The sequence below is a fragment of the Bicyclus anynana genome, chromosome 3, assembly GCF_947172395.1.
Source record: "Bicyclus anynana chromosome 3, ilBicAnyn1.1, whole genome shotgun sequence".
NCBI classification, from domain to species: domain Eukaryota; kingdom Metazoa; phylum Arthropoda; class Insecta; order Lepidoptera; family Nymphalidae; genus Bicyclus; species Bicyclus anynana.
In genome coordinates this window covers 6,886,568-6,900,810 of record NC_069085.1, presented here as the reverse complement: position 1 = coordinate 6,900,810, position 14,243 = coordinate 6,886,568, and the positions used below count along the sequence as shown (strand labels likewise).

Below are 14,243 nucleotides of genomic sequence, written 5' to 3'. Positions count from 1 at the left end.
GTCAATGACAGCGATATACTGATCCATATGCTATTGTTAGTAAGAGTTTAAATTTGAATTTGTTTATTTCACGTTGACTTAGATCACAGGCACTTTTAAAAAGTCATTTCTATTTATACTTTTGATATTCGGATAGCAGAAAGCTACTGAGAATAGCTTCAAAATATACCAAGTTTCTCTTTTAAAAAACTCGTCATTTAAAAAAGGACGTTTAACGTTTACTTTTGTATTGTCTCGTGTACTTGAAGATAGATACGATTACGTCTAAGCTAATAATAATAATTAATTTGTAATCAAGAAATTCAATCTAAAGAAGATCTGTGTAAAAAAAACTAATGGAATTTTGAAAAATGAAAGTCGATATCAAACTTATAAATATATATTTTATACATTCAGTACAGTTAACGTCGTAATTTAAAATATTATTTATACACAGCATTTGTATGGACAATTTAATCACTATGCAAGTCAGTCACCGTATTCTGAGGTATATTATTGTGTTCATAATAACTTGATAACTTGTTGTGGTAGACGTAGATCAGTCTTAACAATTAAATGTTCCTACCTCATAATACAAACAAACTAGGATAAATAAAACCGAAATGTCGATGTCCGTGAGGTATATATTTAATTAAATCAATCTAGAATTAAGAATACTTAAATATTCTAGCAGAACCCTCATTCGACGTTGTTAGTATAATGTTCTCTTCGGCGTTGTAGCATAAATCTAACACTTGTGACCAGTGACCAGTTAAAACGACCTTCCGTTCCCCAGATTTGCCATCGTAAATACGTACGGAACCATCCAAACAACCAGCGAGTATTTGGTCCTTCACCCAGATAATCTTGGTTACGCCGGGGGAATTCCTGTCATCGGATTTGGAACAGTGATGGCGAATCATTTTCCTGCTCGTATCCCATATCGTTACGGACCCATTCAATGTACCTGGAAATCAAAATATATATCTAATTGTCAATTTTTTTATACGCTTCTGTAGTATAATTGATATTTTGTTTATATCTCGATTAAAAGAATTGTCAATCTTTCCTGAAGACATAAAGATGAAAACCCTACCCAAAAGTCGTTTTTTTTTTAATTGTGGACACAAGAATATTACGGGTTCATTATTAAAATTAAAAAAAATACTTTTATGAATTGTTTTAAAATGTAATCATTAATGGTTCTACAATTCTACCTCTGCAGAACGAATTTGAGCAATTTATATTAGTTGCGAGGCAATCTCAAACACTATTTCGTCATGCATGTTTGGATGTGGACCGGTTTTAAGGAAACGGTACAATAAATGAAAGTGAAAATAAATGATGAAATACGCGTTCGTAACCTAATCACTTCAAAATTTTATGATTTAACCTTTCTTATTCCACCCAGACGTTTTCCCACACTAGGTACTATACGCCCGCGACTTCGTCCGCGTGGAAATAGATGAAAACTTTCAACTCCTATTTCAACCCCTTCTATTAATATTTTCGCATGTTTTATCTTTACTAATATTATAAAGAGGTAAAGTTGTAAGGGGTAATTATCGAATCTACAGAACCGATTTTGCAAATCTTTTACCAGAAGAAAACCACGTTATTTGTGAGTGTCATAGGCCATATTTCATCCTCTTATTCCAACAGTAACGGGAACTACGCGGGTGAAACTGCGGGGCGTCTGCTAGTATATGTATAATAAATAGTCCACTAACCACTTTACAAAACTATACCTAACTCAAAACATGAACGATTTATATTAAAAAACTTTACCCTTTTCTAACCCTTCTGGGGTAGAAATTTTGAAAAACTTGAAAAATGAAGGACTTTCCATACAAACTTTCAATCCCTGATTCGTCCCGTTCTGATTTAATTATCGCGACAAAAAGTATCCTATTTAATAAAAATAACCTATTTCTGTAAGTATTATGGTCTCAAATCGTGCCAAGTTTCATTTGAAATTTAAACAAAACATACTCTTATTTTAAATTTAATTTAATAGTATTTTTTTGGCTGATTATTTATTTATTATTTTTTGGAACGTCCTAATTAAAAATTTACAATCGCCCTTCTCAATTACAATCGCTATAGAGGTTGAAGTTTATCTAAATGAGCAATTTTCCTCTAAAAGCTTTACCGTTTTAAAAAACCGCTAGTCGACTTAAGACCATGAAATTATAGTAAGTGACACTTTTAACGTAAATGTCAAATTAGTACAAATAACATTTTTAAAAGGTAAAATATAAAATTAGTTATACTAAAAACGATTTTGGGGGGAAAGGTGAAATGGGTTGATCCCAAATGCTTGGTTTATCGTTAGTAAAACTTATTTTTAAATGTTAGTGTAACCGACAGTAGGTAACATCTTTATCGTAAGAGTAAAAGGACTCAATATTCATGGACATTAGTTAAGTTATGGAATAGTATTTTTAAATAAAATAGTATTTTAAATCTTTTATCGTAAAAGAAATCGCAAACGCATAAACGTAATAAAATTCCTTGAATTAAGACACCAAAATTGTTGTAATAATTTATCTATTGACTAAAAAGTCAAACGTATCTAACTTTAATATAATTCTTTAATAGAATTCCCGGAAGATGATTAAAAAAAGAAAAAAATAACCTAAAGTTGTAAAACATAAATAAATTATATTAAATGTATATATAGTAATATATATGATGTGACATTTTTTTGTGGAATGTACATTGTCATTTAAAAACATGCAGAGTTCTATATAATTATATTGTTACAGAATATAGCTACAGATATCAAGAGATTCAGTCATCATTCATCATTATCAACCCATATTCGGCTCACTGCCGAGTATGAGTCTCCTCTCAGAACCTGAGGGGTTAGGTTAGACCAATAGTCACCACGCTGGCCCAATGTGAATTGACAGACTTCAGAAATTCTCAGGTATGCAGGTTTTCTTAGAAAGTTTTTCTTTCACCATTTGTGACACGTGATATTTAATATCTTAAAAAGCATATAACTGAAAAGTTGGAGGTGCATTGCCCAGGACCGGATTCAAACCTACACCCTCCAGAATAGGAGGCAGAGGTCATATACACTGGGCTATCACGGCTTACGAGAGATTCAGTAGATGGCTTATCCAATGTATTTGATGTATTTGATAATATCATGCACATGCCATACATACCTAAAGCAAAGTATCCTAGCTGAGGGTCAGGACAAAATGCTATGGTTTCTAAATCTGTCTCTGTCTCCAATTGGTCCACTACCTTACCATTGCTTGGTGTTGTCAAACTAATTTTACCTGTAATAAAATATAATATGAAATAAAATTATATCATTATCAGCCTATTTTAATGGCCCACTGCAGGTCAGGTGCCTCCTTATAGGCGATATGGGGATATGGAGCTCAGAACCACCATGCTGTTCCAATGTGGGTTGGCAGGCTTAGGGATAAAGTCACATTAATGGACAACCACTATTACAGTGCTAATGATAGTGACTGAGTGAGCCGTGATAGCCTAGTGGATATGACCTCTGCCTCCGATTTCAGAGGGTGTTGGTTCGAATCCGGTCCGGGGCATGCACCTCCAACTTTTCAGTTGTGTGCATTTTAAGAAATTAAATATCACGTGTCTCAATCGGTGAAGGAAAACATCGTGAGGAAACCTGCATACTAGAGAATTTTCTTAATTCTCTGCGTGTGTGAAGTCTGCCAATCCGCATTGGGCCAGCGTGGTGGACTATTGGCCTAACCCCTCTCATTCTGAGAGGAGACTCGAGCTCAGCAGTGAGCCGTATATGGGTTGATAACGACGACGACGACGACGACGACGATAGTGACTGGGACCAATGGCTCAAGAGGCACAGGGATGTAACAACCAACATCCCAACCTTTAGACGAAAGAAAAACTTGTATCTCATATCCCAACCCAGGAATTGAACCCAGGACCTCGTGATCCAAAACCACTGGCCCAATGATTGTATAAAATATTAAATACTACTATAATACAAGAATAACAAGATTGCAGGCAAAAGAGGAGTAGATAGAAGAAAGAAGTCCTGGCTACGAAATATAAGGGAGTGGACTGGCATAAAGACAGTCGAAGAACTTTTCCGCCTAGCCATGGACAAGAAAAGTTTAGAAAGCTGACCACAGACCTTCAGTAATGGAGAAGCACTATAAGAAGAAGATAAGTATAAAGTAATAAAAGTCAGTAAATAAATTAAGAAATTTGAAAAATTACCATCGGTAGTTATGGATGCCAGGAGACTGTTTTCTGGATGTATGTCAATAGCATTGATCCAAGCTTCATGAGTTCCTGGAGGTACATGGTGTAGTACAGTACCAGTTTTGAGGTCCCAGATTTTAATAGACCCATCCTTATATCCTGATGCTAGTCTCACACCATCATGGAACATCTGAGAAAGAAGTATTTTATATTTTGAAACAATTTATGTTTCTGACTATTGTACATCAGTGACTTGGTCCGTGTGAAATTCAGTATGCTCATAGCTGGGCACCGTTAAACAAATAGTTAACTTCGTTTATCGTTAAACCGCTACAAAAAAAGTTAGCTTCGTTAAACGTTAAAGCGTTACATTCCGGAAGAATTAACGAAAGTTAACGTTAATCGTTAATCCGTTAATATGACTGGTTAATATTGCATTTTTTTATCATTGTGTGAGATCCCCATTGGAAAAATAAGGGTTGAGCACTGGGGAAAAGTGCCATAATTTATTTTTAGTTGATTTTATATTTTATTTTAACATAAATATAGTAGGAATTCGTTGATTTCTTTGAATAAAAATCTTTCATCATTTCTTACTTGTCTAAACCTGTTAATCGCGACGCGCGGTAAATAGTAGGCATTGGATTAACGATTAACGGACTACTGCATATTAACGGAAGTTAACGGGTCCGTTAACATTTTTAAAAGTTAACTTAAAAGTTAATCCGTTAATCAAAATGTTAACTTCGTTAATTAACGATTAACGGATTAACGAGTTAATGCCCAGCTATGAGTATGCTCATTAACCTCCCCTATCTACCAGTGAAAGTCTCATTGAAATTCGAGAGATGGAGGTCCTGGGTTCGATCCCCAGCTGGGCAGATTGAGATTTTCTTAATTGGTCCAGGTCTGGCTGGTGGGAGGCTTTGGCCGTGGCTAGTTACCATCTTACCGGCAAAGACATACCGCCAAGTGATTTAGCGTTTGGTGCGACAGAGATGACAGTTTGTCGATTGATTTGATGTTTATTTTAATAGGTTGATAATAAAGACCAAAACAGTGAATAGGCCAGCAGGAAAGTTTAGATCATGCCTATGTCTATACAAATATAATAAAACCAATTAAAATAAAATAAAATTACATACCTTCCCACATTCAGTCCTAATATTGTGGCCTTGCAATACTTTCGTTTCACCAGAGGGTATTTTGAATACATATATGTCCCCTGTCATTGAACCACATATAAGAACTCTGGCGGCAAAGTGCCACAGTGCCCAGCTGAGGTCATCAGCCTCATATTCGAAGGCAACAGGCCACGGTTCTTGTTGGTTATCATCAAACCTGCATTTCCAAACTTTTATAACCCCCGACATGTCAACTGTTGCTAAATAAGCACCATCAAAGCTAAAACCAACGAAGATTACGGAATCCTTATGGCCCGAGAACTCCATTATACTTTGCCCATTATTAGTTGACCAGACATAAGCTTTGTCGTCTTCGCCTCCGGTCGCTGCGTATTTCCCACTAGGGTGTAAGTCACAGCAGAACACGGAGCCGCTGTGTTTATCAAAAACAACCGCAGCGAGGTCTTCCGGCTTCTCCATCTCCTCGTCTTCTTCCTCTTGATCGTCGACGTCTTCTAACATTTCGTCAGTGAACTCCACCTCCTCCAATTCTTCGAAAATTATGCCCTCGTCGTCTTCCATACCCATAATTTCGTCACCATTTATGGATGAAGGAGGTGTGTTCTGGTGCCGATCTCTCATTTTCAGCACTATATTAGCTTTCTCTGCCGATTATTATTACCGTCTTTTTAAACACCAGTCACAAGACTTGACTACGAATACGAACTAATAATTTATAAAGAATATTTAATAAAGTCAGAGGTTATTTTCAATTTCAAGTGGCAATAAGAAAAAGTAAAAACACATGTTTTTGTTGTGATGAAACATGAGTTGACACTTGACAGACAAATGACAATATCAGTTAATAGTGATGTACTGATGCTGACGAGTCGCCGATTAATCGAAAGATCAAATATAATTACTAATTAATCGCTATTAGATGAATGTAAACAAATACGTAATTAAATTACAAATAAACTTATAGTAAAATATAAGCTGAAAAGTTTGATTGAACTTGATAATCTCTGAATTACTGGTTAGATTAGAATTGAAAAATATTTCAGTGGTAATTAGCCTAGACCAATTTTTCACATAATCGATTTTTTTGTGAATATATTTCTAAGATTTTCATAATTTCGATTCAGATCGATTTAAGAATTAATATTCTGTGGATAGTATCACATCCAAAGATTATTTTATACTCCAAGGATCAAATCTCAATTTACAACAAGCTCAGAACAATTACAAAAAGGACCTGACTCGCTAGACGTTATAAAATAATTATTTTATACTAGAGGATGCCCGCGATTTTTAAATCAGACTCTTTAAATCAGCCCTTAGTAGCCTGTAGTATCGCTGTAAAAATGGATCAACTTCTCCCGTTTTCCTAACGTGCTTTCGGATGCTTAGGGGTGTAACACCACAAACTTCCCAACTCCAGGCTGTAAATATAACTGAATTAATTTTCTAGATGAATGAAAGTATCAGTAGGTATCTCATACTGACTCGAACCCCGGATGTTTTGATTCAAAACCACATCGGATAATCACTGAACCTTTCTGGAGTTTTCTCAACAAAAAAATGTTTTTAAAAGTTTCGTCTGTCTGCTTTGTGATGCTATAGAGTAACATCTACTCGTTGTTATTATTATGTGTGTGTGTTTTAAATCAAAATAGTTGTGTGTAGTTTAGGAACCATGTAAGAACACAAAATATTATTTATTAATTAAAATATTATATGCGATGCGTCTCCATATCTAATTCCTCTATGAGTCCAGGTTATGGATTGTCTATGGACTTTTGGGGTTCTATCTTTTTTAACTTCTTATTTCTTGTCATTGTCAACTTGTCAACTGTCAAAGCCGGAAGAAAAATTAGATGCAAATGCATATGTTTTCAAAAGGAAATTAAATATTCTATAATATTTATTTTGCAATTTACATAAATTAAAACAGAGTGTATTTATTTATTTATTTATTAATATTACGTATTATCTCTATAATACGTAATTTCATAGCTGGCGCAATGGCTTTAATAAATAGAGGTAAAATGTTGCGAATTCATATTGTTGATTATTGACTTTTTCACAATTTGAAATTAATTTTAAACTATATTTTCTAGGTCTATTGAAAACCGCTGCACCATTATTGTGTACTAGACGATTTCGAGGAAAAATTAATATACAGAAGCCTCGCAAACCCCACTTTGGAAGGCAAATTCTGATCGATATTTCCAAACCTCACTTTGGTCCACCGAAGCACTTGTTGCCCGAAATAATGAAATGTGAGAAAATAAAAGATACCATAGCAAAAATGGAAATAGACAATCCATTTGAAAGAATCTTAGCTAACGAATGTTTAAATTGGTTTAACACTTCCAAAATGGTAGTATTTTTACATGTTAATTCCATAAATATGGAGGATAAGACACCTGTATACGCATCGTTGAAGAAGAATGACATGCATTTAAGAACATATGGCAAGAAAATAGTAAGCATGGCAACTACGGGCACCCGGTACGAGGCTGTAAATCAGTTGTTTACGTCACACCAAAACATCATATTTGGCCAACCAGAAAATGCTGCAAAGATGTTTAAAATACTTAAGAAAGCACCACAGTTGGTTGTTATGGGTTAGTATTAGTATGGCTATGATATTTCACTCTATTTAAATTTTCAATCTAAATTAAAAAGTAGATGAATTTAAATGCTTGGACAACTTGAACTGAATAGTTATTAAGCCAGTCAGTTCAAGTTTGCTACCACCAGTTGGTTGTCGGTTATTAACCTTAATAGCTTATCAATATCTTCATCCAAGTAATAAGGCCATATATATCACAGACTTTATCATAATATTTAAATGCCTACTGATTTCTCAAATGGTTAAACAATAAATACATAATTAATTAGTCTAATGTAGTAACCTCATTATCATCATCATTAGCAATCCATTTGCTGCTCACTGTTGAGCATGAGTCTCCGATCAGAATGACAGGGTTTAAGGCTAATAGTCTACCACGCTGGCCCAATGCAGATTGGAAGACTTCACACACAGAGAATTAAGAAAATTCTTAGGATTCCTCACAATGTAACAGCTCCTAGTAACAAATTATTATTTTTGTTTCAGCTGGTATAATTGAAGATAAATTATTATCAAAGAATGAGTTAGTAGAGTTCAGCAAACTCCCTAATCTGGATGTAGCGAGGAGCCAACTGTGTTCAGTTCTCCAAAGTGCAGGCTCTTGCCTTGTCGGGCAACTTAACCAGAGTCAGCAGATACTTGTGTCACATCTAGAAAAACATATATCTATACAAAACAGTCCTACTACAGAAGATAACCAAACAGAATCAATAGACACAAAAGAGGAGAGTTAATTTGAATAAATGTACAATGTACCAAAGCTTAAGACACACTTGTGAAATCTGTCAAAATCATATGTTGTAAGTGTGCTAAAGTTTTATTACTACTGTATTTAGGGATAGATGCTTAAGAAAAATATACAATTTTATGATACAATGATTTGGTTTGACTTTAAATAGATATGTCGACAGTGATGATTTAGATAGAGTCCATATCATGAAAGAAATCCAGCGGCTAAAACCTAAACTAAAATTGATGGTGCCTTACAAAAATAACAATAAAAACGCCATTACCAAATGACATTGAGCGTCATTAAAACATTAGTGCAGCATCTGGGGGACTTCTTTCATGTAAAGGACTTTAGGTTAAATTTTTTTATTTATTTGGTAGTGTGAAGAGCTCACAATCATAAGTTTCCTTGCATCTCGAGATTTCATAACAAGTCAGGCCTAATTAATATGATTTGAGTCTTATTATTTTGAGCACAGGTTAAACTAATTTTTGGATATAACCTACTTTAGTTCAAATCAAGAGTTCTTTAACATTGAAGCATGCTAAGGCGAGTCTAGTCACAGCAGGGTGATCTGCATTTGGGTCTATTATAGTTGCTATAACATATCATATGTTATAGCTACTATAAGATGTAGGTTTGGATTCGGTCTGGGATATGTGTATTTTAAGAAATTCAATATCACTTGTCTCAAACAGTGAAGGGTATACATCATGAGGAAATCTGCATACCTGAGAATTTTCTTAATTCTCTCTGTGTGTTAAGTCTGCCAATTCGCATTGGGCTAGCGTGGTGGAGTATTTGGCCTAACCTCTAATTCTGAGAGGAGACTCTTGCTCAACAGTGAGCTGAATGTGGGTTGCTCGAGCTGCGCATCTTTCTCGCGTAGCTATACTTTTAGTAGGGGAGCTGAAGAGGGGATTTTTGCAGTTACTCGAGCGCGGCAGATGAACATAAGGTATTATACCTTGCACGTTGTTGATTACCTCCACCAAGTATGAGCCCTTAATATTGGTGGGTACGTTTAGGGCAACCAAAAAAGTAACTTCAGAAATACTCAACCAGCATGTCAGATTACCGTGATAGCCCAGTGGATATGACCTCTGCCTCCGATTTCGGAGGGTGTGGGTTCGAATCCGGTCCGGGGCATGCACCTCCAACTTTTCAGTTGTGTGCATTTTAAGAAATTAAATATCACGTGTCTCAATCGGTGAAGGAAAACATCGTGAGGAAACCTGCATACCAGAGAATTTCTTAATTCTCTGCGTGTGTGAAGTCTGCCAATCCCCGTTGGGCCAGTGTGGTGGACTATTGGCCTAACCCCTCTCATTCTGAGAGGAGACTTGAGCTCAGCAGTGAGCCGTATATGGGTTGATAACGACGATGTCAGATTAAGATAAGGTAGGTGAGTTGATAGTTAAAAGGTGTGCATTTCGAAAATCTGACGATTTGAGCGTACCGTAAAGAAATAGGTGCGTCGCAAAGTTACAAAATAAAACCCTTATATTTTAGTTCTCGGTTACGAGCGCGATTAATTTTTACTTATTTTGAAGGAAATAATCTCTTAATTATTCGAAAAAAGTAAATAACCTTTTATTCTTCCCATGATTTAATCTACCAAATACAATCGGTCCCCCATGACGCTCTAGTAACTGCAAATTTAGCATCCCGGGCTCCCCTACCATTTGCGGCGGCGCATCTTCCTCGCACAGCTACATACTCGCAGCTTAGTATTGGTGGAAACGGTCACATATTTTTGTAGCTTAGACTACACATCTTCACAGCTTAGCTGCAAAGCACATATCTAGTGGAAAAGCACCCTTAATGTTGAATATGCAAGTGGAAGGTCACGAGAAGAGAAGGGCCAAAGAAGAGATGGTTGGATTGTGTGAAAGAGGTCATGTGTGTAAAGGGATTGGATGATGAGTTGACGAGTAATAGAGACGAATGGAGAAGATAGACATGTGCCGACCCACTTAAGTGGGATAACGAAAGCAGATGATGATTGCAGAGACATTATCTTAAGCTCGCCATCCCACATTGGAGCTCTACGGCGGGTTAAAAAAAATAAAACACGAATTAATATTTCAATACAAATTTAATATTAAAAATCAATTGCTTATTTTTGTATTTCAAAAACACATTCTTTGGTAGGTATGGTAATACAGTATGACTAAATACAACGCTTAAAGAGATCAATACTATCATTAAAATTAAATTATTGAACATTTATTTAATACTTAATTAGGTGCCTAATAAGTAAATAAACATCACATGTGTAGAAAAACAGTTTTGAGCAAGTTTTAAATTCTCATTGAATTTTTTAATGATAAAAACGAAACTTCTAGCTTTTAGTAACATAAAATAACTTCTTAATTACATAATATAGGTACAGGTACACCTAATATATTGTTATAAAACTTTGGGAAACTATGGCTTAGGTAATCCTATACTTAACACGAGAAAATTAGCAGGCAAATAGTTGCCAAGAAAATGGAAAGCTTTGTAAGGTACTTAAGAAAGTAGCTTACGAAGTTTTCTATTTTAGAAGGTCATTCGTTTTAGGTTAGAGAAATCGCGAAAATATAGAATTTACTTATGACGTCATGCCTATAAAAGAGCTTTCCATTAGCTGTTATCCAGCATAAGCGGTCGTCGACTAAGCAAGACGAGTAGGGGGGCTGAGGCCCTTATTTCCTATAATGTGATCACTGAAGTCAGCGGAATAATAACTACAAAATGCTCGAACAAAGCCTTGAAAGCTTGTGCAAAGTTCCAACGCCTACGCCGAAAACGCTTGTGTCAGTCAAAAAAAAATCGAATTGCGTTTTTAAATAAAGAATATTGCTTGGGCTCTATACAATACAGATTTCTATAGATTCACAACCAATTTATATACAGTTTACAAAGAAAAAGTTAAGTTTAAAATATACTAACAAAATTACATAAATGGCAAAATATTATATTTGTATATGGCAAAACTTAAAAAGTTCATAGCGCAGTGAGGCGACTGGAGGCTGTAGCTAGTGCCGTCAGCGCCACTGCTGCTTCCACTTCGTCTCTGTCATGCCTGAGCGCAACGTCTGTCCGTTGTATTTTCCTTTCTTGCTTCCATCTTCTTCCTTCCGCCCACCAAGAATAATTTGTTTCGCTGGGCTGAAATCTCGCTGCACTCTCCAACCATTTGCTTAGAAGTACAGGACTAGGAATGGCCTTGCTGTTGCAGTTGCCTGTATCACAAGGCTCTATTTCGTTGGAATTGTTGTTGAAATTTTCGTATTTGTCCTGTGATGTGCAGGATTCATCAGTGTCTTCCTGCTTGTAGGAGTTCACAGAGTCTGGGCTTTGTTCCAATCTTTCATCTGTTTCTAGGGTTTCAAAGCCAGGGCTGGTAGGTTCTGGTTCGCTCCAAATGCTGTCATCGGAGCAGATGCTAAACTGTTCCACGTTGCCTTGGGCTTTGTCATTATAAGTGCGGATGAGATGTCCCCAAGTCAGCTGGTTCCGATCTGCGTTAGCGTTTTTCAACTTTCGGCGCCAGTTAGCAAACCAATTGCATATCTAAAAAATATTCGCTGAATTAATCATAATGTTTACTCATATTTATTTATTTTTGGTAATTAGATTTTAATGATTAGTACCTAATTAGGAACTGGATTCTTGAAATCTCAAGAGATAAACTAAGTAAGTAAACCCCTACAGTTTCTACTAAATTTTGTCCGGATTAGTCCGTTTGGGTATAGGTCACAAAATTTTACGATATCACATGGTTAAAACTTAACTATAAAGTATACTTTACCAAGATTGCTGTATCAAACTTCGTTTAGCAAGTTGAGGGGTTAAGTCATGCTATTAAAATTTTATAGTCAACTTGAGTTTTTCGCATTTTACACTGAAATCGGAGACTTTTTGAAATATATTAAAGCAAGACGATTACTGTCGTTAGGTAAAACAAAGGGAAACTGTGTTTAACCAAGCAGTGACAAAAATAGTGCCTATTTATGTACAAATAGCAAGTCTTGGCAATATGCCAATTGGGTTGACTATAGGCACGATTGTGTTACTACGTGTAAAGAGACACTTGACAAAATGGTTTCAGATTGGATTGATTTGATTCAAACATCACATCGCTTCAAAGATTAGTCTTTTCCCCTAGAGAAATAAATCAAAAGAGACGAGATGGAAAACGTTAACACTTTAACCTTACCTGTATGTACGTGAGACCTGTTTCGCGAGATAATTGTTTTTTCTCTTCGCGGTTCGGATAAGGATTTTCTCTTCGCCTCACGAGCCAGTCTTTCAAATAGCGTTTTATTTCTGGAGTGAAGAGCCTCTTCTGTGGCCGCTGGCCTGCTACTAGACATCTCCTGCAAAATAAATTGCAAGCATTTAGTTTCACTTCACTTTACACGACTAAAAAACATGTTTTCTTCCATTGTTAACCTTGCGACGATTGACAACCCTGTGTTAGGTTATTTCACAAATTGCCACAAAAGAATGTCAATGTTCTTTGATACGAAAGTGACGCACAAAGACTTTATCAACTGAACTGAAGACTGAAAGTAATGAGTCACATCCACCAACCTTGTGTATCGCCTGTTCCTCACTGGTCTCATAGACTTCCCGTTGTCTTCCTTCGGACCATCCATTTGTTCCACTTTAGCCTCACTGGGCCTTTGGATGAGTGTCATCGGTATACTAGTATCAGGAGCAAAGATGCAAATAAGAAATCTTGTTGTACTTGTAATATATTTCAAAATATGTTTTCAGTAGAGCACGTGCGAAGGGCACCGCAGCTTGCGACACGACTCGTGCCTCGAAACGTTGACGCTGCGGGGGATGCTTGTTGATCTATTAAAAAATAAGGACATCATGACATAAATAGATCGTCTTTTAAACAGGGAATAGAATACTGTCCAATTACTTTGAACGTGAGGAGCGCATTGTTGGTATTCAATCTATGCGTTGATGTAACCGAAACATGACGATCACATTCCGCTATTCACGTCTATATGTTATTCGTTTCAGGTAATAGTAGCACTGTTAAATTAACATTATGATTTCACCAAATTCAAATACGGACGATGTACTTTCGGTTAGAGTTATTCGGCTACGGATTTGTATTCAGCAATCTACATAAAAAACAAAAAACATGGTAACTATTACGTGTACTGTCGAGGTCATTGTTCCTTTTTTTTTAAATCATTAAATCACTTGTTTATTTTTTGTTAAATTATAGATTCACTTTTACTGTTTAGGGATTGGTTTAAAGCTTTCCGATTGTTACACGTTTGTGAGGAAAATAATGTTACATACCTGTGAGTGAGTGCGGGAAAGCTCGTGGGCAGTGTGAAAATGGCGGCGGTCGGGCGTGCGACGGCAGCGCCGCGGCGCGCGCGCACCGCCCTGATGCAAATTCATGTTATTTCAGGATGACTCCCGCGACGTCTTCAAACTTGATTTCAGTTGTCGCTGTACACACAATATAATTGTTGTCGTGATTCAGTTGTTACAACTGTTATAAGACTTCTGTAGCTTGGTATTGTTAACC

At 36.1% G+C, this 14,243-nt stretch overlaps 3 protein-coding genes across 5 annotated transcripts; 1 reads left to right on the top strand and 2 right to left on the bottom strand.

Annotated features, from left to right (window-relative positions):
- Nucleotides 1-363: 363 nt before the first annotated feature.
- On the bottom strand, nt 364-6,158 carry LOC112048680 (angio-associated migratory cell protein). Its single transcript, XM_024086322.2, has 4 exons — nt 5,346-6,158; nt 4,216-4,390; nt 3,156-3,272; nt 364-946 (listed from the first exon to the last, which is right to left on the bottom strand). Exons 1-4 carry the CDS (start codon nt 5,964-5,966, stop codon nt 648-650), a joined length of 1,212 nt encoding a protein of 403 aa, XP_023942090.2. The 5' UTR covers nt 5,967-6,158; the 3' UTR covers nt 364-647.
- Nucleotides 6,159-7,176: 1,018 nt separating this feature from the next.
- LOC112048672 (39S ribosomal protein L10, mitochondrial) lies at nt 7,177-8,838 on the top strand. Its single transcript, XM_024086313.2, has 3 exons — nt 7,177-7,367; nt 7,445-7,954; nt 8,449-8,838. Exons 1-3 carry the CDS (start codon nt 7,349-7,351, stop codon nt 8,694-8,696), a joined length of 777 nt encoding a protein of 258 aa, XP_023942081.2. The 5' UTR covers nt 7,177-7,348; the 3' UTR covers nt 8,697-8,838.
- A 1,933-nt stretch (nt 8,839-10,771) lies between these two features.
- On the bottom strand, nt 10,772-14,243 carry LOC112048682 (iroquois-class homeodomain protein irx-5). 3 transcript variants are annotated; one of them, XM_024086324.2, is made up of 4 exons: nt 14,009-14,243; nt 13,277-13,543; nt 12,900-13,059; nt 10,772-12,253 (listed from the first exon to the last, which is right to left on the bottom strand). In XM_024086324.2, the coding sequence occupies exons 2-4, from the start codon at nt 13,381-13,383 to the stop codon at nt 11,684-11,686; spliced, it is 837 nt and encodes a 278-aa protein (XP_023942092.1). In that variant the 5' UTR covers nt 13,384-13,543; nt 14,009-14,243; the 3' UTR covers nt 10,772-11,683. The 3 variants fall into 3 exon arrangements, with proteins under 3 accessions (XP_023942092.1, XP_052747316.1, XP_052747317.1); XM_052891356.1 differs by lacking the exon at nt 14,009-14,243 and adding an exon at nt 13,859-13,966; XM_052891357.1 differs by lacking the exon at nt 14,009-14,243 and adding an exon at nt 13,617-13,800.